Source organism: Manacus vitellinus, unplaced genomic scaffold (genome assembly GCF_001715985.3).
Source record: "Manacus vitellinus isolate BGI_N305 unplaced genomic scaffold, ASM171598v3 scaffold_3_pilon, whole genome shotgun sequence".
Taxonomy (NCBI): domain Eukaryota; kingdom Metazoa; phylum Chordata; class Aves; order Passeriformes; family Pipridae; genus Manacus; species Manacus vitellinus.
This window is the reverse complement of record NW_021940535.1, coordinates 5,038,904-5,066,389: the sequence shown is the minus strand read 5'-3', so window position 1 is coordinate 5,066,389 and position 27,486 is coordinate 5,038,904. Positions and strand designations below refer to the sequence as shown.

Sequence of the window (27,486 nt, the reverse complement as noted above, 5' to 3'; positions counted from 1 at the left end):
TTGATATCATATGCAGAGTTGCAACAATATGAGAGGAACAATTTTATTCTTTATTTTAATTTGCAAACTAATATGTTCATTTTAAGATATGACTATACTAGAGTAGAATTCAAATTTTTAGGGCAACAATTTGCCTGAAGTCTATGATAAACTACTAATAAATAATGATGATTCCCTAACGAGTTTATACTCCTTGGAGCCAAAACATAGCACTGTATACAAAAATCGTTCTAATCATGTGAGACCATACTAGGGGAAAAAAAAGCCAGAAGAAAAAGTTATAAGTTATAACACTAATAAAAGTAACAGTGCTCTTATCAGTGGCATCAAATGTTAATTTACCCACGTGGCACTGACTAATCTGACACATTTTAGACACTAGCCAGGGTACGAAATTCTACTGGGATTTTTATTCAACGTAAATTAATGAGAACTCAAAGTTCATTGAGTAGAGCATTTCAAAAATTACACTATAATAAATTAAAAGCCCCAAATGCAAACTCCAACCCTTCTTTTTAAAATTTTAACCCAGAGAAGGGATGAGAATACGCAAAAGCTAGCTGTAGAGTAGGAAGGTTCAACTTTCAGAGTCTGGGGAAATATTCAAAGCAGGATTTAACTTCAGGTGTCCTGAGTCATCCCCTTTTCTCCCCCTGACTCCACAAGGCCTTTAACACTCTTAGGATGGCATGGCTCCCCAGGTGAAAATTAATCTCTCTGCAGTTTCCACACTCTTCACTTAAGCTGTCCAGGCTACAGACTGAAATACTTGTTCTGAATGCATTTTTTTCAGCATTGTCAGTCAAGATTCAACACTACCGAGAAGCAAAAAGAACTCCTGCATGTCTAGGTCAACTCAATATACACACTCCCCCACCAAAAGAAAAAAAAAAACACCATCTCAAACAGCTAGACTGCAGATTGTACGTAAATAATTTCTGTCGATACAGAGGAATAGTTGGCAGATAAAGAAACAGCCACAGCTAGAAAAGGAGCATTCAAGGCAGAAATAATCTAACTTGGCAGAAGCATTGCCCAGGCAAGTAAACACCTAAGTGAGGATAAAAATAGCTTTAGTGTACATGTCTATAAGCCACCATAACACATCATTCACCTCACGCAGACAATTGTGAAAATAAATAGTATTCTGAAACTTTATAAAAAATGCTGTAATGATAAACCTATTAATCTTTCCTACTTCATCATACGCACAACCTAAGGTTATATCCCCATAAAGCCATCTGCTCTTCCGTTCTAGAGATTACCTAATTCTCTTCTTGAATAAAGATCATGATTTTTTCCGCATGCTGAAACAAGCAAATCTTCCTAACAGTCTTCAAGGAAATTTCCATTCGCTGAGCCTAGACAAGGAAACACTACTGCAGCTCAAGAGAAATTGTCCAGGAATATCCATGCAACTGTATTATGGTTTTTCCATAACTTCTATGCTCTGCTGATTCACTTTCATATCGAGGAAAACTGCTTATCACAGAGAGTTAGTCCTACTCCAATTCCAGCTATGTGGATACCATTCCTACTGAAGACAGAGGGCTTTTCCTTATGGCAGAAACCCAGGAAATAAATATGCAGCAAGGGCTTCTAAAGCACCACTACCTAAATCACTACTTCTGGAAAAATTGATTCCTATTATTATTGTGCTATAAAAATATTTTAAACAGGTAAAACAAAATGGCTTAAGCATGGAAAGTGAAATATCATAACTATGAATTATGGTGAAAATATAGCTTTATATACATGGCTTTTTTAAAAAAATGAAAGAGAAAAAATATCTGCTATTAATTGTAGGTTTAGAGACATCTTATGCCATAATTTTAGCTTATGATTTGGCAATTTTAATTAAGCATCATAAAATCACAGCATTTAAGAGAGCTAACTAATGCTTATGAGGCCACTGCAATTTTTTTCACTTTTATGTTTTGTTGCTATTATGTAATCTCTTTTTTCTTATTAGTAGAAGCAATGCATCATGTGGAGAAAAAGAAACTGTTATTTACCATAGTTTTATCAAGTAAATTTATGACAAGGATGATTCCAGCAAAAAAAATTATGTACATAAATGTATTCATTTGATCTATGAAAATATATACCTGATGTTAGAAAGATATGGTACTGGATGACTGGGAAAGTATTTGCACAAAGAAACTAAAAATGTTAGCAATATTCTGTTTATTTTCTTCTAAAGTAAAATAAAGGGAGTAAAGTTTATAATTAAACTGAATTCCAGTTAAATATAGAAGTTCTGTAAGTACATTTAAGCATGTTTATCTCACAATAGTATCTATTTTGAGAGGTTTCATTAAGATACATTTTGAATGAATTTTTAATTCCTTTATAGTGTACCTGCAGGATTTACACCTGGCAGAGGGCTGAAATCTGTAATACTGAGATTCCCTGACATTGTTTCTGGTTTAAGCCTCCTCCCCACTGAAGGCAACACATCTAGCACATGTATCATGAAGTTGTTTCTAACAGCCCCCAGAAACCTGGGCTGGCTGCATCCCACTGTACTGCCCTTCCAGTAGGTGCCCAAGAGATTAAAGTTTTGAATAAGAATAAAGGTATCAGATCTGGAGATATTACAAATCTGTTTAAAGAAAATGGTGCCCACTTTCTCATCCTAATTTTGTGGATTGTAGTACATTCCCTACCACCATGTCACCACTCACCGGTTTCTCCTTGGATCCTGACACACAAGGTCTTAAGGCCATGTGCAGCTCTAGTTTCCCAGGCTCTGTGTATTTGTATGCATAATTTGAGAGGCATTCCTTTGCTCTGTTTCTCTCCTCCTGAGGTCTCTCTTGTTCTTGCAGCTTTTCGTTTCCAACCCTATACACCACTTTCCCATTCAACTGTGGGTTTTAATTTTTCTTTGCTACCTTCAATTTAGTGAAAGACTGAAAAGATAGTCAGGGAGCTGGAGCACACACCCTCTGAGGAGAGACTGAGTGACTGGGACTTGTTCAGCCTGGAAAAGAGATGGCTTTAGGGGAACCTCATAGTAGCTTTAGTGCGGGAGTGTTGCCAGGTTCTTTATTGAAGTGCATAGCAGGAGGATGAGAGATAATGGATATGAACTGAAATGTGAGAGGTTTTGACTGGAAATGACTCTTTTTTCACCATGAGAACAGTCAGGAAGTGGAACAGGTTGCCCAAAGAGGCTGCAGTCTCTGTCCTTGGAGGTTTCTAGATCCGCTTGGCTGAAGTCCTGAGCAAGCTGATCTGATTAGAGAGCTGAACCCTGCTTTGAGGAGGTGGTTGGACTGGAGACCTCCTGAAATTACTTTCAATGAAAACTATTTTATTATTATAAGAGTAGTTTATTATAAGAACATCAGCTTGGCAAATATGAAAAACTACACCAGGTCAGCCTAACTTTAGCAGATAGTAAATAGCAGGGTATGAGCAATGCAACAGAGGACCTTCCACAGGCAAAAAGATGGAGAAATATTTTGAGTGCAAATTAGCCATTAAGTATTTTTTTTACTAATTTTTTTTTCTAATATTGCATGATCTGACTCTTTTACACAGGTTAAAGAATTTCACACTATTAAGATGAAAGAAGGGTCTTACTTCCTACATAGTAGCTTTCCTACTCTCTTTGAATCATTGTTCCCTCAGAACCTCCAATGTGCAGAGGCTCAAACCTTTCCCAAAATTCTATTGTTAAATTTGGTAAGATAGGTAACACTTCTATTCTTGCAGACAATTCATTATTAAATTCTGATTTTACACACTTGCTTTTTTAAAAAAAAATCATTCTGTATTGTATAATCAGCGCTAGCAACTATTTTCTACATACATTAACTTGCCATATGACATTGAGCTTTACTTATTCATTATATCATTTGATTATTTATTTTTTTAAAATCTTGATGTTGGAAAACCTAACTTTCCTGGAATTGGGTTTCTTTAACTTTCATAATTTCCTACCTGATATCACAAGGTCAACAATCCTCACTTTGTTTTCTGAATAGGTATTTTTGACACATAATAGAGTTGCCCTCCAAACAAACAAAACCAAAAATGCACAACTCCCCCAGCCAAAGAATCCAGAGATGGAGAAACATACAGTGTATTTCTTGAACTCATTTCAGAACAAAAAGTAGAAAAGGGCACAAGAAGAGTAGAAAATCAGATGTTAACTTTTAATCTCTTGTTTTGTAAAGGAAGTTAGGTATTAATGCAATGGATTTGAAAAAGAAAGATTCTAATATACTAAAAGCAGTTTATTACAAAAGATTTACCAATAGTTTCACAATGGAGTAAGTGAAATGGGAACAGAAAACATTTCATCTTCCTTCAATAGTCATTTGCTAGCATCACTGGACAAATACTAGAGTCACAAAAGTAAGAGCTGGTTAAGCTTACCCTATGACAGATGCAACACCTTTAGTAATATTTTGCTACAAGGTCTAAAATTCTGAATATTGTGCCTAAAGCCAATTATATTGAGCAGTGTCAGTATCTGCAAAATGACCTTAGAACAGAAATGAGTGCACCTTGTGGAACCAGACAGTGAGCTCAACAATGTGCAAGAACAAGTGTTGGATTTACAAACTCATAAAGAAATCTGAAAGCCAAAATAACTGTAATTTAATATTCTTTGACAAAGATCAGGGAGAAAAAAGTTTCATAATTGATTCTTAATGGGTAAAGGTGGTCTTTCTCCTTATGATGTGATGTCTCTTTCCATTAGGCATCAACAACCATTCATGGAATCTGAGATAACCAAAATAGCTGTAACCCAGAGGGTACCAGTACTGCAATAGATTCAACATATCTTTTTTGACTGAGATAAATTACCACATGGTATCAAGTGCAAACAAGCCCCTCAAGTCTTCTCACATATGAAAGGATCCTTTCCATGGGAACAAGTTTTGTGAGAAAGCTGAAGTCCTTGAGTTCTTCCTACAGAGGAGGAAATTTGCTTTTTTGTACCTACCACCTGAAAATATGTTTATAAACTTTTCCTTTCTCTCTCGTATCCAAATTTTGTTGTGCTATTAAACTGAATTTCAGATGCTTCCAGAGATTTTAATTGACCAAACGACCAACAGAGACTAAAAAATTGCACGATAACTCTTTTTATGGGGGGATAATTGTTATAAAAGGTTAGCTTTATCACTTGGAGTTTACCTCTTGTATTTGACATGAGCTATTCTTCCAAAGAAATTCTTAGATAAATTGTTGAACGTCATTTTATAGCTTCATCTACTTATCTGGCAAGGGAAAGTCTAATGCTCAATTCTATATTCTAAATGCACATTCTATACTTTCAAACATAGTTAAAAAGAACAATATAATCCCTCCGGGAATAAAAAGAAATCAAATGCAGACATGGTACATTAGCTTAATAAAACCCAGGAAAGGCATTTACGAACTCTCTGGCCTGAGGGTCCCTTTAGGAACAAACACAACTGGTTCTGTTTTTTACATAATCTTCCTTCACTAACACTATTCATAGTACATATCCCTGCAGTTTGAAACAGATAGTATGACAACTACTTTTTAAAGTGTGTCCTAATTTGTTGAAAGCAGTTTACTGAATTAGCTCTATGGGCGCTGTATATCAATGTAGCTTTGTTTGAACATATCTGAATTCACATTATTCCTAACCTTATGTTTTTCATGTAAATTATAAAGAAAAAATACTAACACACTTTCCATTAAATATTCAGAACACAAAGGGATTTATGTGCTAAACTTACCTAGAAAATTAACGGAATTTAATTTATCAGACTAATTTTTCTTATGTTCGTTTACAAATCTCTATCTCTTTTCTCCTCTTCCTAGTTTCATGTAATCTCTTACAACTTAACCCGCTCCCATTAAATTTATCAAAATAGCTACAAGTTTCTAGATCTTTAAAACCCTTGGTTTCCCTTTGTGGAGAGTAGAAAGTGGGAGCATGTTTTAAATATAGCTTATCAGAAAGTTGCATATATTCATTATTGGTACCCTGTCAGTACTTACCAATACTGCTGGTATTAATCGACAACAAAACTAACTCTAGGCATAATTTTTTGAATTGTTTTTATAGACCTCACATTCAATGCATTCAAAAATATTCTCTTTGGCTAGAACTGTTGATGGTTTAAAATCATCCATAATAGCAGTCCATATTAGATTTCCAGTACCAAGACAGTATTTTAAATAATGCTATCGGTATCTCTTGGGACACTTGTGCCATTCAGGGTTTTTTTCAATCTTCTGTATCACAACATAGAATTAATAACATTTAACTAACACACAAGCAGGAGAAAGCAGAACAGTTAATAGTACCACCTCTGCTGGGCAAAGGACTTCTGCAAAATGCTAGAAATGAGCTTTCGGTAATATGGGAAAAGAATGTCTATACTTAATTGAAAATTTTGGAAGTAAAGCAGTCAATTCATACTTAATACAGATAATAAAATGCATAATTAAATTACTTTCTGTAATAGATTCTAGCACTTTGACAGAGAGATGAAATCTCATAATGCTTTTCATTACTCTCATCAGCAGCATCCTATTCCTTAGCTATAATATTTAGAACTTTTTCAAGTTCTTAAGGCAAGTTAACAAGATAAAAGCCATGATTACAGCCTTCAATTTCCTTGCTTGTAACGTAATGTATGGCAAGTTTATGAAATTGTTATAATCACTTTTATAGCTATGTTTCATGAGCCATGTCAGACTATGGAGGCAATCTATTTTTTGCAGTTATGCAAGTAGCTAAAAAATGTGGCAACCTTCTAAACAAGAAACAGAAAAACCTGCCACTGACTAAGGTTCTAAAATGAGAACACTTCTGTTTTCATGGAATGGAAAACGGTGGGAGAAGGGAGCAGCCCTTTATAGGTGACTAGAAATGCTATGGCTTAATGATTCTGGTCACTCCAACACTCTTGTTGAACCAAAGGCTTATTTTATGTTGTTTTCTTATCTCTCTTAACTTGGGAATTTTTTTTTTATTTTTTACTTCACAGTCCAACTCTTGTTTTTCAATAAGCACTGGACCTACGTCAATAGGGTAAATCATTTTTTTTGAGGTCTCTCCTGTCTTATTTCTTATTTGTAGACAATTTCTCATGTTCTTTTAAACTTCCTTGCCTTTGTAGACAAGTTTGAGAGCCTGAAAGTGGTGTAATCATCCATAAAATTGGATAAGCCTCTAGATTTTCCCAGAAAATCCTGTCATTGTGACTCCAGCCTCATGGAGGGACCAGCTGTAAGAGAACAAGATAAGAGCACAGGAATTGCCTCATCACACTTAGTGAGCTAGTAAACTAGCAGCTATTTCTCAAGGGTGGTAAATATCACATATTTATAAGTAAGGTACTACAACCTCTGCTCCAACTGCAGAAAAAACATTCCCTGTGAAGGGCTTAATACAATTCCTTAATTAAAGTCTAGTGAAAGCCTGAGAACTGAAATTTTTAAAAATATTTATTGTCAAATGCTACTGAGCTTTTGGAGTCTCAGTTTTGATTCCTAGCTATAGTATTCCTTTCCAGATGACTTTGGACATGGCTCACCAAATAGCCATCAGTCAATGTGGTTGCAGCCTTAGATGAATTCTAAATTAATTACTGTTTCAAGAGAAGGAAAGATCTTAAGCATTATCACCAGCATGTTTAAGATAATACATTCCACATATAATGCACAGAATTTGGTTTTGCCCAGAAACTAGAAGTTCAGTAAAGCAACTTTTAGAGATTTTTCACAAAAATTAGGCTCTTAATTAATAGCTTCCCTGGTTTCTCAAAAACTGTTATTTTTTAAAGTTAGCATGCAACTTTTTCTTCTTGATAGCTGAGCACCATTTTAGCCTAATTTAGAAACTGATCAATCACAACAAGAAAAGAAAGAACACCCCTCCCAAAAAAAATCCCACCTGGAAAGCAACATATGTAAGCAACAATCACCTCTATGTATCCACAATGTGTTATGGGGAATGTTGCTGACTAACAGTTGATAAAGTCAGCAAACCAAATAATCCCAGCATTGCCTTTTGTCATAGGTTGTTTCTCCACCACAAAAAACGCACAACCTCTTGATACCGAAGACAGCAAAGCAGTTCAAGTACCATCTCTCTCAGTATATATATTAAAAAAAAGAAAAAAAAAGAATTTAATACACAAGAATTTGGCTTGTATATTAGAAGAGACATCTAGTTTCTATATTTTCTACATTTGGTAAAATGTCAGCTAAAGTACACTAGGCAATACCCCTCTCAGTGCACTATGCAATACCCAACATTTCATTCTCAGCAAAAGCACACTGCCCAGTTTCACTAAGCAATACTCTTGTTATACTTCTTTTTCATTACACAATGTCACCTGATTTTTCCCTCAAAACACTCATCTTCAGCCTATACTAGCAAAAGCTAAGAAGACAGGGATACCTACAAGATAACTTGTGGTTATGCATTCCTGATCTATAAATATTATATAATTACAGACAAAATCAAGTGCCTATTTTTACATACCATAGGATCCTTTGATCCATACAAGCATCAAATAATTTCTGACAACTTTCTTAACCAAAGCAAAATCATCTCACTGGGAGTTGAGTGCCTAAAAGCCCAGCAGGAATGCTAAATTTCATGGTAGTCAATATTGGAAAGCAAAGGCATTTAAAATACAACTTTTCAAAAAGCAGCTTTTCAAGCTAGTTAGCATTTTTTTCCACTGCTTATCAAATTATACAACCTCATTAACCACAGTAGAAACTATTTATCTCACATTGAGTGACTTGGAAAATTGACCACTCAAAAAAATGTTGTCATAAAGAACACATCTGTCCTAAAAGAAAAAAAATCTGTCCTAGAAGCAATCAAAAAAATTTAGGGCTATGAAAATAATTTAGCTCGTTGTTGATATTAATTTGTTTCTTAGTTAGCTGACAAACTGCCAAAGACGTTCAATACAGAGCAATATTATCTTATATGAACAACATGTCACAGCCAAACAAATGGATCATTTCAGAAGAAAAACAGTGCAGGTATCAGGAAGAAGGGGTGAAACCACTGTTAACATTTCTTCTGAGGATTGCTTGGTCCTTAGCTAAACACACTAAATTTCCATGCAGAGAAGAACACAAAAAGTATAACGTCTTTATTTTATTTATGTGTAGGTATCTGTGTCAGCACAACTAAACTGTTGCTTCTTAATTACACCTAGAGTTTCTCACCCTGCAGTGTTATAGTCACCTGCCATTCTGCATGAAGCGGACTCAAATCTCTACTACAGTGATAAGCTCCCAAAAATAATTATTGTCTCTCACTCAAGGCAAATATTTTCTCTCACTCAAAAAGCTCTAAGATCTATACAACATTACTTCATTTACCTTCCCTTTCCACCTTTACTTCACTGTACAAGGCTTGTGTAAAGCTGAAGCTTTCTAAAGTAAATGAACTCGCTCACTAAAAGTTGACATACCTTTTTCCTTCAAATACCTGTAATTTTTATCAATGTTCAAATGAGTCTTACACACAAGAAGAGTTAAAAAATAATTTTGTCTAAATGAGTGAGACAAAACAAAGAGAAACCAACAGCAAATCTATGACGTGAGACTGGAATGCTAAGTCAGACTCTTCCAGATTCAGAGATATATTTTTTTTGACTTATGTAGTAACTCACATACAGGAAAAACAAGTATTAATAATCTGTCTCTTAGCGTGTAGCTCAGATTTTCTTGTGAATAAACTAACTGTGAAAGCTAAAACATGAATAATAGCTGCACTCTCCCATCCTGCAACAAATACCCTCATTTTATCACATTATTTCTTTTCTCTCTTTCAGCATGTAACTGTACTAGGAGGTTATAATGGTAGCCAAATAGTTCCCATTTCTACCAGCATTTATACTTGTTTATGACTTATTTGGGAAAGGCAATGCTCTGGCTGTGCTCAAAGCTGCAATCTATCAGTTGTACTACACCCATCTCTGTAAGGAAAACCTGTGTTTCGTGTGCAGGAGAGGATGAAACACTCATAGCATTTGGCAAGAGGCACTGACCTTGGGAAAAGCTGACAGTGTATTTTCTGTAAACTCACTACATCTTAACCTTAATTCCAGATGAGACTCACAAAGCTCTATATCTGGAGTATCTGTAGATAAAACCAAACCGATATCTAAATTATCAGCCTCTGCTGTTCCTAAATATACTGGACCTGTCAAAAGAAGTTGGACAGTTTTCCTATATCAAGGTTTTCGTTTTTTTGGTCTCACATGTTTCCACTGATCTGTGCAAATGAAGTAGCTCCAGTGTCTGAGGAAGATGAAGTCTTCCAGTTTGCTTGTTCAGTGTGCCATCTCTAGTGTAAACATGTTCCTCATGAGGCATTGGTTTAAAGAGGCATCTAGCTGAACTCTAACATGTAATTACTGTGCATTTTTCAGACAAGTCTCACAATTTATATTAAGTCTAAAATTTAATTATAGGGTGCCAGCTTTTTAAAGAGAATCATAGAATAGTTTAGGTTGGAAGGGACCTTTAAGGTCATATAGTTTCCAACCCCTCCATCATGGGCAAGGACACCTTTTATTGCTCAGAGTTCCATCCAACCTGCCTTACACACTTCAAGAGATGGGGTATTCACAACTTCTCTGCGTTACCTATTCCAGCACCTCACCAACCTCATAGAAAAGGATTTTTTCCTAATCTCTAATCTAAACCTACTCTCTTTCAGTTTAAAGCCATCCCACCTTGTTCTGTCACTTCAAGTCCTTGTAAAAAGTCCCTCTCCAACTTTCTGGTAGGCTCTCTTCAGGTACTGGAAGGCTGCAATTAGGTTTTCCCAAAACCTCTTCTTTTCCAGGCTAAACAATCCCAGTTCTCTTAGCCTTTCCTCACAGGACAGCTGCTCCATCCCCCTAATCATCTTGGAGCGAGTCCAGAGGAGGGCTACTTACAACTTGGTCTGTCCTGTGCTTGGGACCCTAGAGCTGGATGCAGTACTCCAGGCGGAGTCTCACAAAAATGGAGTAAAGGGGCAGAATCACCTTCCTTGATCTGCTGGCCACAGTTCTTTTGATGCAGCACATGAACCTCCACTGTCTGTTCTAAGAATTGAAATCAGACAGCAGAGGCAAAGTCTGAAATCTTTGCATTGTCTGATTATATAACTTAGTGCCTAATTTACAAAGACAGATGTCCTTCTGTGAAAAATTGTCTTTATGCAGGCAAGAACCTGCCACTGGCAATACTATTCTTGCACTCACACGTATACATCATCTAATACTAACACTAACCTCTCCCTGTACAGGTAATACTTCTGTGAATGTAAACTCGATGAATGCTTCTGACACGTACTAAATAAAAACAATACAAGTTTAGTGACGTTTAGAAATGGTGTCAGAACTTTTTACATATCTTACAGGTATGGCACAGGTTCGAAGCAGCTGATGACAAACAGTAATGAAGAGAAGGACTAGATGTATTATACCACCCACAAAATATAAACAAGTCAGCCACCCCATTATACCATTATACCACTATTATACCACCCATGTTTGAGACCATTAGCTCCTGCTCCAATGCAGATAAAAAAATAAGTATTCTAAGCAGAGTTGGACAGTTAATCCGGTCTGCATTTTCAAGATGAAGCCAGTAAGAACACCAAAAGAGATTTCTTAACTATTTACAGATTAACATCCCAGTGCTGCTTGAGAAACTGTCAGATTAAACTCTGGTCTCTCAAGGTAGTTGAAAGTGCAGAATTTGGCTACTCTGGGGATAAACAGTCAGAGCTGCACTGGTACCTAAGGATATGGGAAAAGTATATCTGTGATATATGGATCCTATCTGTCTGTCTGTGAGGCTGCCTCCTCTCTGCCATCAGCCCAGACACTTTTCTGCCAAAAACGGCCATTCATTAGCATCAGAACCAATTAATGAACTGAACTGAGTTTTGTCTGAGAAAAGCTAGCTGCTCAGCAGAGCCTGTTTCTCTGTTGCCCATTTGCCTTTTCTCCCTGGTTGGACTTGAAACTGCTGCCTCTGAAAACAATTGCTGTAGGGAAAAAAAATCACAAAGTTTTAGAGCTCAGTATTATTTTTTCTTTCCTCCCTCTCCATCTACATATGTATTGAATAATCCAATTAGGTATTCTGAACACTTTGATTAACAAATTAGTTATGAACTGGAAAAAACATGCTTTCTGTATCTGTTGGGCTATGGTAAATTAACATAAGCTAATAATACTTTTTTTTCAATGCAATTACTTGAGTTCCACTTTCTACTGACTTTGTTTCTTAGACTGTGTTTGGAATGAAAAAGGGTGATGTTCTTCTTTTTTAAAGTTATTTTTTCAATGTATCTGTCTGTCCTGGATGTACACTGGCACTTTTCTATCCTCTTTTTGATGTTTCTTTTTCCTACCCCTGCACAAAATTCACTATCTTCTTGCAACAAATTTTTTTTCCTACTGCCCTATATATTGATCTAGAAACTGAATTTGATCTATAATGTTCATGAGAAGGTTTTAAGAAATATACTGTATTGGACTGTAGAATGTGTGTTTATCCAAAGCACAAATTTACAGATAGAGAACTGATTTTTATTTACTTATTAAAGGCAACCATATTTTAAGGATTTATAAATTTTTACTCAGCAAGAGCTCTCTTATAGACATTCAGAAGTTAAGTGGATGATACTACTCTTTCTTGTGGTTGGTACTGTTCTACTCTATCCATTACTTCCATGTGCTTTCCCACTTAGAAAAGACAACATATGGTAAGCTGGGCAGTGAATTTACAAACCACTGACAGCTCCATAATAACTTTTTTCTGAGAGGATTTTAATCAAAATATAATGGGTTATGTTGTTTGTGGGTATTAGTTTTCTCAGAGGCATCTCTTGTCAACACAAGTATTTGAGGTGATGATCTATAGATAGTGTGCTAACTACTGCATGATAGCTCCATACTGCCCCTATTTGGACGGTGTTAGTTCAGAGGTAGCATCTCCTTCTTTGAGATTCATACCCAAACTAAATTCCTGGTAAGTCCTGTAAAGGGACAAACCCAGACAGCTCAGACAACCCAGGCTGATTCTAACCATCCCATTCACATTCACTTTCTCAAAATGAAAACTACATAAAATCCTTCTCATACTCCACTATTGAACAGTAATAAATAATTGGAGAAGTAGTGATATTAGTGATGGTATTGGAGTTTTTAATAGCAATGCTAAAAAGAGCCTAGGCTAGGTGTCCCTAGAATTGTTCAAAGGCAACATGTTTTTTTTGTATTGGTAGAGTCATTGCAGAACAATCTGATTGACTTACTGGGAATGATTTGGGGAATAAAAGAATCATATCCCATTATAGATAAGTTGTTGCATCTTCCACACAGGAGGCAGAATTTAAAACTCCACTGAGGGGAAAAAAAAAAACCACCAACCCTGTCTCAATTACACCTATGCCTACACTTAAATTTTCTGATGCTTGTTTTATAGTCACATTAATAATTCTGATAACAGGCCAAGGTCAGCACGCTGATTAAAAGGTAACATGAAAGCCTAAATAGGAGTTACACAGCGGTGCTAAAAGGAGTGTTTTTTGAACATCAACTGCCCTACAGAAACTTTTATATTGCATTATCAATTTTGTTGGCAGCATCAGATTCTCCACTAATACTGGACTTGAAACAGAACCCCTGGGTACCAAATTTTCTCTTTTTTATTCCACTGTGCAAAGATAATTTCCATATATCCGAAAACTCATTATGACCTTCATACTTTCACTGTCTGCTGGGATTATTTCTAAAGTTCTGAGACTCTGCTCAGTTTCAAGCAGCTTCCAATTATATTATATAACATTACATTATGTTGAAATAATGTAGAATTTCTTCCCTAAATTAAAATAGTATGAGGTGGATGATGGGCGGCATTAATTCTTGTACTAGTGAGAAGTGTAAGGTTCAATACCTTGGGAACCATTAAAAGGAAGATTGATAATGCACTATATCAAATGTGTGCTAAGAATCCTTCTCATGATGTGATGCAGTCCACTGATTCAATTGATGGCAGGTCATAAGATGTAATGGCAGACCTTATAACCTTGACATCACATATGAAAAAGCTACTAAGGATGGATTTTAAAAAGCTGTAGAATGAACTAATTCAAAACTCTCCTTTTCTCTGATGCCAATTTCTTTAGTAAGGTGGCAGCAATATGGACTACTTTTGCAGATTATGTATGATGAAAATGGAAGGAACTAAAATATTTTTAGCTAGTCTACTAACTAGATTTCAGTTAAAATCTATAGTGTCAATGACTTAATGGCATATATTATATATGCCAATGTGGATGACTCCTGTGTCCGACATTTTGAAAAGTAATTTTTTTTTCAAGGAAAATCCATCCCCAAATTCTCCAAATATTACACTGGATCATTTAACACCCTTAGAAATGTTTGGCTTACATAGATGAAGAATGTAAGTTGATAATTGACAAAAAATTCAAAAATTTTTTTTTAGAAGTCCGTTGAAAATAAAAACTTTTAGGATTTTACAGGACTCAACAATTTTATAATGTTTGCATATATATAGGTAAAAGTGACAGTGACAGGAGCAAAAAAGAGAAATATATGTTTCTCCTCTTCTGTGGTCCTTTGTTTTCTAATATAAGTTACAGACATTTAAAAATAATCTGTACCTTTCTTATACTGGCACCGAACAACACACAAATTATTTTTTAAATTAAAATAAAAATATGATAAATACTATAGTATAGTATAGCACTAAGACTTAGTTGTTTAAACTGAAATATTATCTCACTACCAAAAGGATAGTTTGATAAAAACTGGCTGCAACCAGCTTTGTCTGAACAGTTGCTAATTCAGCACTGTTTAGCTTTTTAAGTCCAAACCTTTGCCTACAAACCTTTAACAGAATTCAGGAGTCACCACACTCTACCTTCCCCAAACCTACTTTTACTATGAAATTCATTGCATCATTCCAGTCTCCACAGAAGTTTTGCCACACAGGAAGCTTCAAAGGATCTTCACCCCCCTTTCTTTGCAGGTCTGATTGGAATAGCAGCAATTGCTTCACCCAACACTAACTCTAGTTAAACCTGTTGATGAGTACTAGAACAGGAAAGGAACCACCTTCCTTGTCTCACAAAGAGAAACAACAAAACAGTCTACAGTTTCTGGGGTCTCCCTGTTTCCTACTTCTTTCCCTGATTATAAAATGAAAGCATTTTGTTTCCTTTTCACAGCTGCTATAATTGAAAGTGCCCAGGAAAGCAGAAGAAGGAAAGCAACCCAGGCTTTGGGGATCCATGAATGAGAGAGCAGTGTAAAATGCAGAACCTGCATTGTACCCCCAGGCCTTTGGTTCTCTGTAATTATGGAAACACAGATTCATAGTTGCAACTACTATATAAATCAAAGACTCTTACTCACTGACATAGAAACTGTGCCTTCACATTTTAATATGTATTGGCATGAATTTACAAGAGACTAAAGACCTGCAGGTAACCACTGAATATTTGTTTCTACAATCAGCAATTTTTCCTATAATGAAAAATAACCTCTACCCTCACAAAAAAAAAAAAAAAAAAAAAAAAGATCAGGATACTTCTCCTTATAGGAACAAGGGACAACACAGAAGAATACTAACTACCAAGTAAAGTGATTTGGAGAGGTTAACTTTTCTAATCAAGTCTCTGTCCGTCAAACCTGCATTTTCTTTTAAATAAGTATAATACTAATCCATAAGTCATTTAAGGCTTATGAGAGTCTGAGTAGACAGATGTGGAAAATGTAAAATATTCTCACAAACTGACAAAACCCACCCTACATATACAACTTGGAGGCTTCTGGATCAATGCCATTCCAAGTGGATTTAATTCTGTTTGCTTAGATCACTAGTTATAGAATTTGTAAATAACGTGATATCAAACATTAGAAATAAATTCATGAATGTTCCTACTTTTGAAGCCTCCTAAAAACTGCGAAAATACTAAACTCTTTGATGTGCATCCTTCCAATTGTAACATTTATAGCAGGAAACTGAACCAGAACTAGAGTTACATCTCCACCCTTCTTAATAACATGATGTGGTTGTGCAGTAAATCAGTGTCTTAATCAATGGAATAAAATATACTATCCATTCTGATAAACTGTTTTGCCAGTCTAGAGTGAAGTGCCATGAAAATGACAAAAATAATTGGGTTTGAGACTAGAATTTTCAAGTGCACATTTCTTTAATTTAAAGGGTCTGGGGCTAGAGGAGGGGGAGTTTTTTCCATTTAATGACTTGAGCACAGTGTGATTTAAATAGCATATTTGATTTGGGAATCTATTAGCTGATAATGACTCCTTGGAGAGAGAAAAAAAATTGATTCCCTTATTACTGGTTTGATTAGCAATATCTGTAATTCCATGAAGTTATAAAACAGCTCACTATTAAAACGGAGCTATTTTCCATCACTTCTAGAAGCAGAAGCATAAACACAGAGATGGCCAAGTTTCTGTGTTAAACACCCTCCTGCAATACTTTTACTGGCACTAGAACTAGGAAAACAATATTTGTTAATGTACATAAAGAAGTTTCAGTTTTGAAAAGTATGTATGCTAGGATCATAGGTATTAAGAGATGGACAACAATGTACAGAAGTTGCTATTTAAACAGAGATGCAACTACTATTTGACAAAGAGATGCAAGTAAATTTCAAGTGACCTTTTGATAGAGAAAATTAAGCAAATGTTTGATTAATGATGGCACTGATCCATATTGCTAAAGAAACATCATTAAAAGAAACTGCACTATAGTGATTATTAGGGTAAGAAAGGGGAGGTTAAACATAATTAAAGGGAATAATTAAATTCCAAATGTCTGATTTGCTTTTCACTTAGATTAGAATAAGTAGTCTAGTAAATTAAAACAAGAAATACTAATCTAAAAGCAAAGTGAAGATCCTCCCCACCAAGCTGACACAAAACTGTATTTTATTAAAGTGATTTTAATAACTTTTATTATTTTAGGACAGGGATTAGAACAGAAAAGAACATAACTATGGTCACACAACAGAATTCAACCCAAATGATGAACAGTGTTTTAGAATTGAAGCGCCCCCTAACTTCTTTTATCTGGACAATGAACAGTTGAACACAGAAATTAAGGGACCCAACAGCCTATTAAAACACATGTTCAGACATACTACAACAAGCATGGAACAAAATACAGGGAACGCTGTAGTAAAAGCCTGTAACCAGCATAAAGCAGCATCTATTCTCATTCAGGAGCAACAAATCATGTTATCTACTAGTCTCCAGGCCTAAAACCAAAGAAACTGCCACTGCTCCCATCAGGCAATAGGCTTTGAATCAGATCTGCAAGGCTGCAGGACTAGAGCTTGTCAGTCATATTTTCTCTAAGTTAGTCTTTGGCTTCTGCTTAGCTTGCTTAGTTACAGTAACAATGCTCTAACAGCCAGGTAACACAGTCTAGTCTATTTTACTTTTAACTTAGGCTGTGTGATTGCATGGGCTAGTGACTATTGTTATAACAATTTTTATATATGTCTGTACCTAAAGTAGCTATTCTGCAGAGAATGAACTATTACTGTAGAATAAAAATGTAGTGCAGAAGACTACAATGATAGGGTGATAGCAGAGGTATTGAAAGTACAAACACAGGGTGGCACCAGAGGAAGCAGGGCTATAAGCACCTCACTAGGTCAATTACTGCTCATGAAAAGAAAGTAGCTTTGGGACTTGGCTAACACTAATTTTAGAGAGAAAAAAAAAAGACAATGATAAAGAGATCAAAGAACAGGAATTCTACACATGTAAACCACAAATATACAGAGAAGCTGTGAACCAATAAACCAAGATCGATGTCAGGACCCTGAGAGTACCAACAGGCCATAATTGCCCATCCCAGTAGAGAACCCACTAACCTTGCCTGTGAGCCTGGGCCACATCATAGGAATATCCACACCCGGACCCATCTCATGTTCTTCCCCACTTACAGATTTTGCTTCCTGGCTTGACATCAGACCCAGCTTATCCATTTGTGTGTGATAATCTTGAGACAACTGGCAGAACCTGCCTTGTGGTACCACCACTACTAACCCTACTTGTGGACAGGGGATGGTGCCTCAGTGGCCGTGACACCACCTGCACCAGGGTTTACCATGTTTACAGCTTGACCCCCATAATTGTGCAGCTCCCCTCACCCCATTAACTTGCAGCAGATCCAAAGTTATCATTGACAGAGAATCATAGAATAATGATATTAAGGAAAAGAACCTTGAAAGGTCTCACAGGTACATATCTTTCCTGAACTGAGGATTCCAAAGCTGGACACAGAAATCTAGGTGGTTTCTCACAAGAGTGGAGAAGGGAGGTAGAATCACCTCCCTTGATCTGCTGGCCATGTTTCTTTTGATGCAGTCCAAGATACACTGGTATTCTGGGTTGAAAGCACACGTTGTCAGCCCATATCCAATATTTCATCCACCAGTAAACTCAAAGTCCTTCTCTCCAAGGCTGCTCTCAACCCTTTCATCCCCCCACCTGTATTGATACCAGGTTTTGCACTGATCCAGGTGCAGCACCTTGCACGTGGCTTTGTTGAAGCTCATAAAGTTCACACGCACTCATTTCTTGAACCTGTCCAGGTCCCTCTGAATGGCATCCCTTCCCTCAGGTACATTACTCAGGTTGATGTTGTCACATCCACAACCACACCACTCAGGTTGATGTTGTCAGGAAATTTGCTGAGGGTGCACTTAATCCCACTGTCTATGTCATTGATGGAAATATGAAACAGTACTGATCCCAATGTAGACACCTGTGGGACACCACTTGTCACTGATCTGCCATCCAGACATCAAACTGTTGACCACTGCTCTCTGGATGTGATCATCAAGCCAATTCTTTATCAACTGAATAGTCCACCTATCAAATACATATCTTTCTTATTGAGAGAAAATGATGTGGTGGGGGACCATGTAAAAGGCTTTACAGAAGTCTAAATAAATGACACCTATAACCCTTCCCTTTTCCACTGGTGTAGTCACTCCATCATAGAAGGCCATTAGGTTGGTAAGGGAGGATTTGCCCTTGGTGAAGCTGTGCTGGTTGTCCCAAACCACCTCCCTGTCCTCCATGTGCCTTAGCACGGCTTCTAGGAGGATCTGTTCCATGATCTTCCCAGGTACTGAGGGGAGGCTGGGAAGTAGTGTACTTCTCCCTGCAGTGTAATGGAATGCAATTACTGTCCCATACAACAAAACAGAAATTCATTCTGTTCACAGCCTGTGAGACAGCTAAAACTGTTAAAACAAAAGTAAGCAGTAGTATTCCACATAAAAAGCATTTTGGTATTAAAAATATCATTCATCATTTTTTGAAATATCTGAACATTATGTTGAGAGAGTCCCTTACCTCCTCTCTTGTTTAACTTGGCATAACCCGGCACATAGCTGCTTGTCATAGATGATGAACTGCTGAAGGAGGAATGGGGTAATGCTGAGACCAGAGGTTCATCGCACTTTTCTGAAACACAAGAAAACATATTCACTTTATGCTCTTAATTATTCATACATATTAAGTCACAATGTGCTCTTTATTTATTTTTTTGGGTGGTAACACAACCTTGTTATTTTTCACGTGTGGCATGTGGAATGCATTTAGCTACATCCCAGCTCTGCAACCAACAAACCAAACAAAAACCCACCTCAAAACCCACAAGAAATCATACCCACAACTTGACATGAGGAAAAAAAAAAGGACTTCAACAAAGGACAAAATTAGATAATGGTAAAGCCTAACCATGGGCCACCACTCTCCTTAGGGATGTAACAGCTGAACCACAAAAAAAACCTGCCCTGATATACCTGGAATGTTTTTGGTGACATAATCTAGTGTTAAAGAAAAGAATTATCATGAAAGCTTTGTAAGAAGTAGATAAGATACAAATTTTCATTTATATAATAGAAGTGCTGAAAAATTGAAATTTAAAAAATAAATAAATAAATTAGGGGACACTAATGAATCCCTATGAATTATCACATACAACAGATTCACGGAAAAAAAAACTATACTAACTAATCTCTATAATGCATTTGAACATTTTGCTTCCATTTTACTCAGTTATAAAGAAGATTAACTTGGTATTAGCATGTAAGATGTAAAAAACCAAAATCAGTCTTTGGTTTTCTAATGAAGAAAAATGTTTTAAAAAAAATCTCCTGTTGTTGTATGATATAAATTAGAATGTAGAGCTATGGGTTTGGATTTTTCAAATAGTTAATGTACTATCCTTTGTTCTAGTTTTTGTAAGGCATTTCAACAGATGGGAGAAATATGTAGCTTAAATTACTCATTTACTTTACAGGTACAACTAAAAAAGCCCTAGCCTACACCAGTAAGCTTGACTAATCTTTTTAAACACATACATTGCAGCACAAGCTCTACTGCAAGTGGAAACACCCTCAATTTATGTATCTAGAAAGTGTTAGGTGGTCTAGACCATCACAGGTCTAAATACACATAAGGAGCATATTTAGTGATCAGCCACAACACACAGTTTTGGAACAATAACAAACCGGTGATTTGGCTGGACTGGATCATGTGAAGGTCAAAATAATCATACCTTCTAAAGAAGAACTTTATGAGGAAAAAAGGGATGTGAGTTAATCAAGTAATTTACAATGACATTCACTTAAAACGTGCGGTCTCATGTAATAAAAAATAAAATTACTTTCGCAGCAACAGAAACTGAAGACCATAAATGCAGAAGAACATTAATTCAGGAGTCAGTACTTTGACATTTAACAAAATAAATAAGTTTCTTTTACAAACCTCTGAAGTAAAAAACGTTAAGGGGAAAAGTAGAATTTATACAAGCACAAGCATGAGTAAAGGGCATCTACTCTGCATTGAATTAAAGGACAATTCCAGAGACTTTTAAGTTCACTACCACACTATTTAATGATGGAAGTTTGACAAGGTTAGATAAATGGTTTCAAACACTGTTGTTTATACCACAAACCAGAAAGATCAAATCCCTTCTCCCTCTACTTTGGCTGTGGCCAGACAGCACATCTGGTCAGAAGCCTGCAGCCAGGTGTTTCTCACATCACACCACTCAAGCAACACCCCAGGGTTGCACACACCTCTCCCTAGGAGCAGGGATATGGGAGCAAAAGCCTACGTTTTAAGATCCTGGGTGCCAGGTTGCTGTTATTTCAGTCAAAGTAGTAAAAAGTAAGAGCTTAAGAATAGAAGTGAGCAGCAGATTGCCCTAATTGCCAATTTTTGTCCTTGACATCATAATCACAGAAATACAGAACTATTTGACAAAGTTTTTCTCAAGTATTTCTTTATCTGCAGTCTATTTTCTGTAATTCATAAAAATATGTTTTCAGCTTAAAAACTGACAGCAAACTTCTTGTGCTGTCATGTCACTTAGTGCCACCTAGCTTGAGACTTAAAGGCATTTATAGCTAGTCCTATTGTCTAGGTAAAAATGGAATGAAACATTTGTAAGCAAAACAACATATAATCAGAAGATTTTAAAAATACCCAACAAAATCTCTTTGTAACATTTTCCTGTGCTTTTATTGCACGATATTTAAAGGAAAAAACATATTCTCATCAGTAATGAGAGCTAAGGTTGAACGTGTAGCTTTGTTCAGTTTCCTAGGGGTTTTTCAGTATATTTTTTTAAACAAAATTGTTCGGTTTATACAATTTTCTGCCACCCATAGCTTCAAACTGGGGTGAGGGGAAAAGTCTACATCTTCATGGAAAAATATTAAAAAGACTTGGATATAAAAACTGGACGCTATTTATGCAATTTAATTTGTAACTTAATAGAACGGGAAGCTATTGCTCACTATATTCTAGAAAATAAAAGAAAATAAAAATAAGAGTATAAAAGAAAATAAAGAAATAAAAGAGCTATCATAAATCATAACAAGTAAACTTTTTTAAAGTTTTTTAAAATGTTCATACAATATCTGCAACAAAAATAAAGACGGATTTTAGGCAATGTGCTCAGGAAAAACAAGACAGCTGAAAGAAACCTCTTCAAATAGTGGAAGCTCATCAGAACTTCTAATCTTTTACTGAGTCCAGTAGCTACTGAATTTTAATTTGACAGCTTTTATATTGGTGTTACTATTGAAGACACGTAAAAGAAATATGGAAAAACATTTTTGGAAAGAGTACTAGTTTCTAAATCATCATTCCCCTGTATGGCCTACCTTGCACTAACTCATACTCTTGGATTCAAAAAAATACAGCAGAGAAGCTTTACTTAGTTAAATATGTATATATAATTATATATTTATATATAATTTATATATAATTAAATATATATGTTATATATAAATATACATTTATATATAATTAAATTATTTATTTATATATATTAAATTATATTTATATATTAAATATATATATTTTTATATATATATATAAATCCCACAGGGAGTATCACTCTGTATTTGCCACTGTGGTCACAATTTTTGCAGACAGTTGTGAATACATTTAACATGGTGTACATGTGCTTTTGCAGTATTAAATCTGAACCGTCTGATTTCTTAATTTGGTTGGGATCAACAATATTGGGGTGGGAGTTAGAAAAAAACAAAACATAATTGATATAGTTTTCCTTCACTACTGTTTAGAACTGTACTCCTTTCCTATGCCTGTTTGGGACATCAACTAATAAGTTTGAAAAAAAAATCAACAAACCAACCAACCAACCAACCAACCAAAAAAAAACACCACAAACCCCATCCCCACTTTCTCAGTTTTTAAAAACAGTAAACCTCCCAATCTTGCCTGCTCATTTAGGTTTCAAAAATATAGGAAATCCACCATAAATGTGTAAAAATTATAGGGAAGGATTATATTTCAAATGAATAGACTTAAAAGAGATATTACATCTCTTTAATAACTCATGACTTTAGGTGCAACAGAACAAAAGTTAGAAGACTGCTTACATAAGCTAATATTTCTAGCCCTATATAAAAGCTGCACTAAATATATTGCACTCTTTAAACTTCCTTCAGAATATGAAATACTGTTATGCTACAGATTTAAGAGAAAAAAAATCCTTGGGAACCTTTGGTTCTTTCAGCAGTTTTAGTTATTTCCTGTGGAATCCAATTTTTTACTTACTGAAACCAGAATCATATATACCTTCCTGTTACTGAGATGTAATAGCTTTCCCATATAAGTCAATGCACTGTGCCCTGTTAATCAATTACAGAGCACACTTTCCTGTCAGCATCGTAGCAGCAAAGAAATAAACTCTCCTCTATACCATTTTTCTCAGTGATATATTAACATCCCCGCCAGCTGAAGTCCATTTAAATGTTAACTTTTTGAAGCAAAAAGACAATTCCCCTCCACCCTATTCTGTTTAGATCAAAGGAGCTGCTAGCTTTGTCATAGGTATGACAAAATTTGCTACTCTGACTTCCCTATTGAGAGGGAAATAACAACATATGTCCAACAGAAACAAGTTTCCTTGAGATACAAGTAATTAGACCAATGGAAGGAAGGTCACCTAATGTCATTAAATACAAACGCAAAACATCTGCAATCCACAATCTGTTAACTCCTCAAGACTTAATGATCATTGAAGCAAAAGAGTGCTGTGGCTTGCTCTGTTCTTACATGTTTTCTCAGGTACCCAGCTGTTGGAAACCAGGTAGCAAGTGAGATGGATCTCTTGTCCTTTCAAGTGCAGCCTCTCATATTTCTGGTGTTCACGCTCAACCAAACCAGGAAAGGGATATGTGCCCTTTCCTGTTTTACAATCTATTTATAGCTTATTTTTATAGTCTAACCATCTGGATAAACTAAAAACGGGCTGTCTCCTACTTTGCCTGCAATTGCTTTAATTCCCACTTAGTTAGTCCATGAACTATTTGGGGAATAGAGACCATGATTTTTGAAAGGACAGATGTTGATTGTAGCACAAAGCAGACCATATACACACAAACTCTCTTTTTAACCCCATAGGTTGTTAAAGCTTAATCCTCACTATACCAGCAATTTCAGTGATTTTTGATGGGTAAAGCAGAGTAAAAAATCTCGATGCTTCACTGCACAGAAGTCTGTTCAAATCCCTAGCATCCTGATCAATAAACAGGTCACCTGTAAAGCTGCTGACATCTCTTATCAAAGCAGTCTGAGTAGATGAAAAAGACAATCTGCACTTGTATCTAGCAGTAGGTTTGAATGCACATAAACAACTATATATCTAAAAATATTAAGAAATGGAAACATTATACATTTATAGTCACAGGTGGTTTTTATTAATAATTTGAAGCTACATCAGAGGATCTCTCAGAAGCTCTTGCAAAGATTCTGTCAGCAAAGTAAAAAGAGACCTGTGCAACAGTGGTCCTAAAAAAGAAAAATACTTGGATACTGATAGATTTCATCACATATAAGTGATCATGACTTATTAAGTAAGCATTTGAATAACAAAGGCTTTTACATCATTTTGGTCCAGCATGCACTGAGCAATATAACTCTAAAAAAACCCAAGCCTCAAATCCACAAACTCACCCCACCTGCTTTAAAATCTTCAGTCAAGATTTCATACGGAATGATAATCTAGGATAATAATTTTGTGAGGATGGTTCTAAGATGTAAACGTGCCAACAATAACAACTTTACTAAAATAAAGCTCCATATGTGTATGTCAGAAATTAAGAACTTGAAAGTTGATCAAATTAGAGTCAAAAGGGCAAATGACTGCAATATCAATATTGTGTTCTGATTCCAAGGTAGCCGCAATGAATTGCTAGCAGAATATGAAACAGATGAGTCAAACTGTAGTAGCATTGAAAAAATATCTTAGACAAGAATTATAGAAAGCCCTGGCTTTGTAACAAAAAGTCTTAACCATTTCTCTTTTACACTATACATATTTAAATATGTTTTAAATATATTTAAAATACAAACCACTAAAACTTAACTATTAACAGTATATCCAACTCATTAATTATACAAGAATGCCTATCAAGTATGGGGGAAAAAAGTTAAAAGCTATTTTAATCTTTACTTGTAATGCAAAAGACTCCTGTTTTAAATATGAATTCTAATATAAATGTTGGGGAGCAAGGGATACAATCATATCATCTGGGTTTAATTTGTACTGTGTGCTAAATGTTAGTTATCCTAAACACATTTGTCTCCTCAAATTGAATATGTAATTTCTCTGTAGCGTGCTGAGGAGAAAGAATAAGCCACCAAGCACTTCTGAAAAGCAGTCATGAGATTGCAAGGGCACTCTAGAATGTGGATAAATACATATGGGAATTGGCATATCTCCAATGACAACCAACAGGAATATTAATGTGGCTGGTTTGAATTACAGTGTTTTAGTATGCTGAGACAGCCTTACTTTTCATATTGCATAGGTGGGTTTTATAATCCGAAATGAATGCTAGAATCCATCAAGTTTAATTCACAAGACTGTGTCCCCCCAAAGAGTAGGAATAAATAAGCATAAGTTGCTAGAACATTTCACACAGTGTTTCAAATGAACTGTTAAAATGATGCTAAGCAAAAAGTGGGAGATACCTCAAAGCAGCTCATTGTCAATAAAAACCCCTTTAAAAATCGAACTTCGAAGCAGGTGTTATTGAGGACGGCCTGTCACAGGTTAATTTCAATGACAAGAAATGCAACCTTGGCCCTGTGCCACAAGCCTGTTGCTCAGTAGGATACACCTCTATCCGAACTTCAGATCATGAATGACAGGAACACTGCTGGAGATGTCCTTTCCTAAGTCCCCAGAAGGGCCACTAATGAAAACAACACTCAGGGCAATGGCTGGAAAAATCCAGGGAGGATATAGCTTATGTTCCAGATTCTTATGTCAGCAAGGAATCAGTGAGAAGTTTATCAAAGACCTTCTTCTCTTATGGGGAAAGGAAATACACCTGGCAAGGAAGTATCAGCCAAATGTACAAGCCTTCTTTTTACACTTGAGGTGGTCAACCAACCAACCTTTTGCCTTATGCATATTCTATTGTCTTTTTCTTGGCTTGGAAGACAGTTTAAAGAAAATCCACCATATAATGCTACTTCCTTTTCCCTCTCAAGATAAAAATCTGACTGTACTCCTCAGCATGTTCCTCGGATGGCTTTATCTACTAGATAGGGATGGTGATTGGTAGAGTAGAAGCTTGATTTTTCACCCTCTTCTGTCCCACCTCTTCTCCATATTGCAGAAGTCTGCTCCTTCCCCACATGACTGACATTTCACAGGACAGTCTTGACAGACTGCTAGAGAGCCAAGTTCACATTCAGCTTCACAGGCAAACAAGCCCAAGTGTCACTGAAGATTTTCTGTATCCCTAGATCTCAGCTGTAATCTTAAAGAATAGAGTGGCTCATATTGATCTCCTGGGATGTTTCATATTCCGCTTCAAGTTGCCTACCATAATACAGTGTTGCTCAAAATGTAGCAGCTAGTTTTGCTCCTCCTTCAAGGCGGTCTTCACACAATGCTTAGTGGTTAAAATTACTTGTTTTGAGGTTTATTTCAAGCCTTTCTCTAGATCTCTATAAGGAAAAGAGCAAGCCTTAGTAAATGTTATTTTATGGCAGTTACTTTGCTCACAACAGAGAACAGGCCTGTTTCTTTGTTCCAGTTCTGATTCAGGAATTTGTCTCTGGATATATTACCAGGGCCATTTCTAGAAGTACATTTGGATGCCCAGAGACAGACCATACTTACAAGATTTTCCTGAATTTTACCTGAACCTAAAGTTCTTACCTGAACTTTATTTCTGATACCTCTTGGTCAGTTTTTAGAGTAGCCAATGACTTATTAATCTGAAAGATCATGGTATGGCTACATGTTTTGACTTCTATAAATTAGTGTCCTATTCAATCCAAGAACCAGATTACTAATAAATAAGAAGACTTTCTTAGCTTGAGGAATTTTTAATAAAACTTTTTTAAGTACTCCTGGAACAAAACATAAAAACAATTTCATAGATGTGCAATGTACTATATGACTACTATCAAACATTTCTGGATACATTGCCATCATCAAGTGACATACAACGTAATCCACAGTACTCTCTGTACTTCTGTCTTTAACCACTGAAAATGAGAAAAGGTTTAAAATAAACATCATTACTTACTGTGATCTGCAATTTACCCAGAGACATTAGGATTTATTTTTTAATTAAGCAGCCTCTTGAAATTAAAATTTATCAAAATTTCAACATTTTACAAAGGAAAAATAGAAAACTGTACCCAAAACTTGTGTAATTCAACTTTTCTGAAAATTGTTATTATTTAAATTCTGCATTTATGAAAATAGATATTTTCTTCGGTATTTTATATTTGGAAAGGAACTCACAATTAAATGTGTGGCTTATTTTATTGTTTAGTAGAATGCCATTTTAAATTATTTAAAAAATATATTCTTTTTGTAGTGTCTAAGTAAGGTTACTAAGGCAACTGGTGCTGA

General features: G+C 35.7%; 1 protein-coding gene across 1 annotated transcript in view; it reads right to left on the bottom strand.

The window, feature by feature from the left end:
• CNTNAP2 (contactin associated protein like 2) overlaps nucleotides 1–27,486 on the bottom strand; it is a 1,004,683-nt gene that overhangs the window by 667,496 nt on the left and 309,701 nt on the right. Inside the window, exon 2 of the mRNA XM_018075661.2 lies at nucleotides 19,413–19,523. Within this exon, the coding sequence (XP_017931150.2) occupies nucleotides 19,413–19,523 (111 nt within the window). The remainder of the gene's footprint in view (nucleotides 1–19,412; nucleotides 19,524–27,486) is intronic.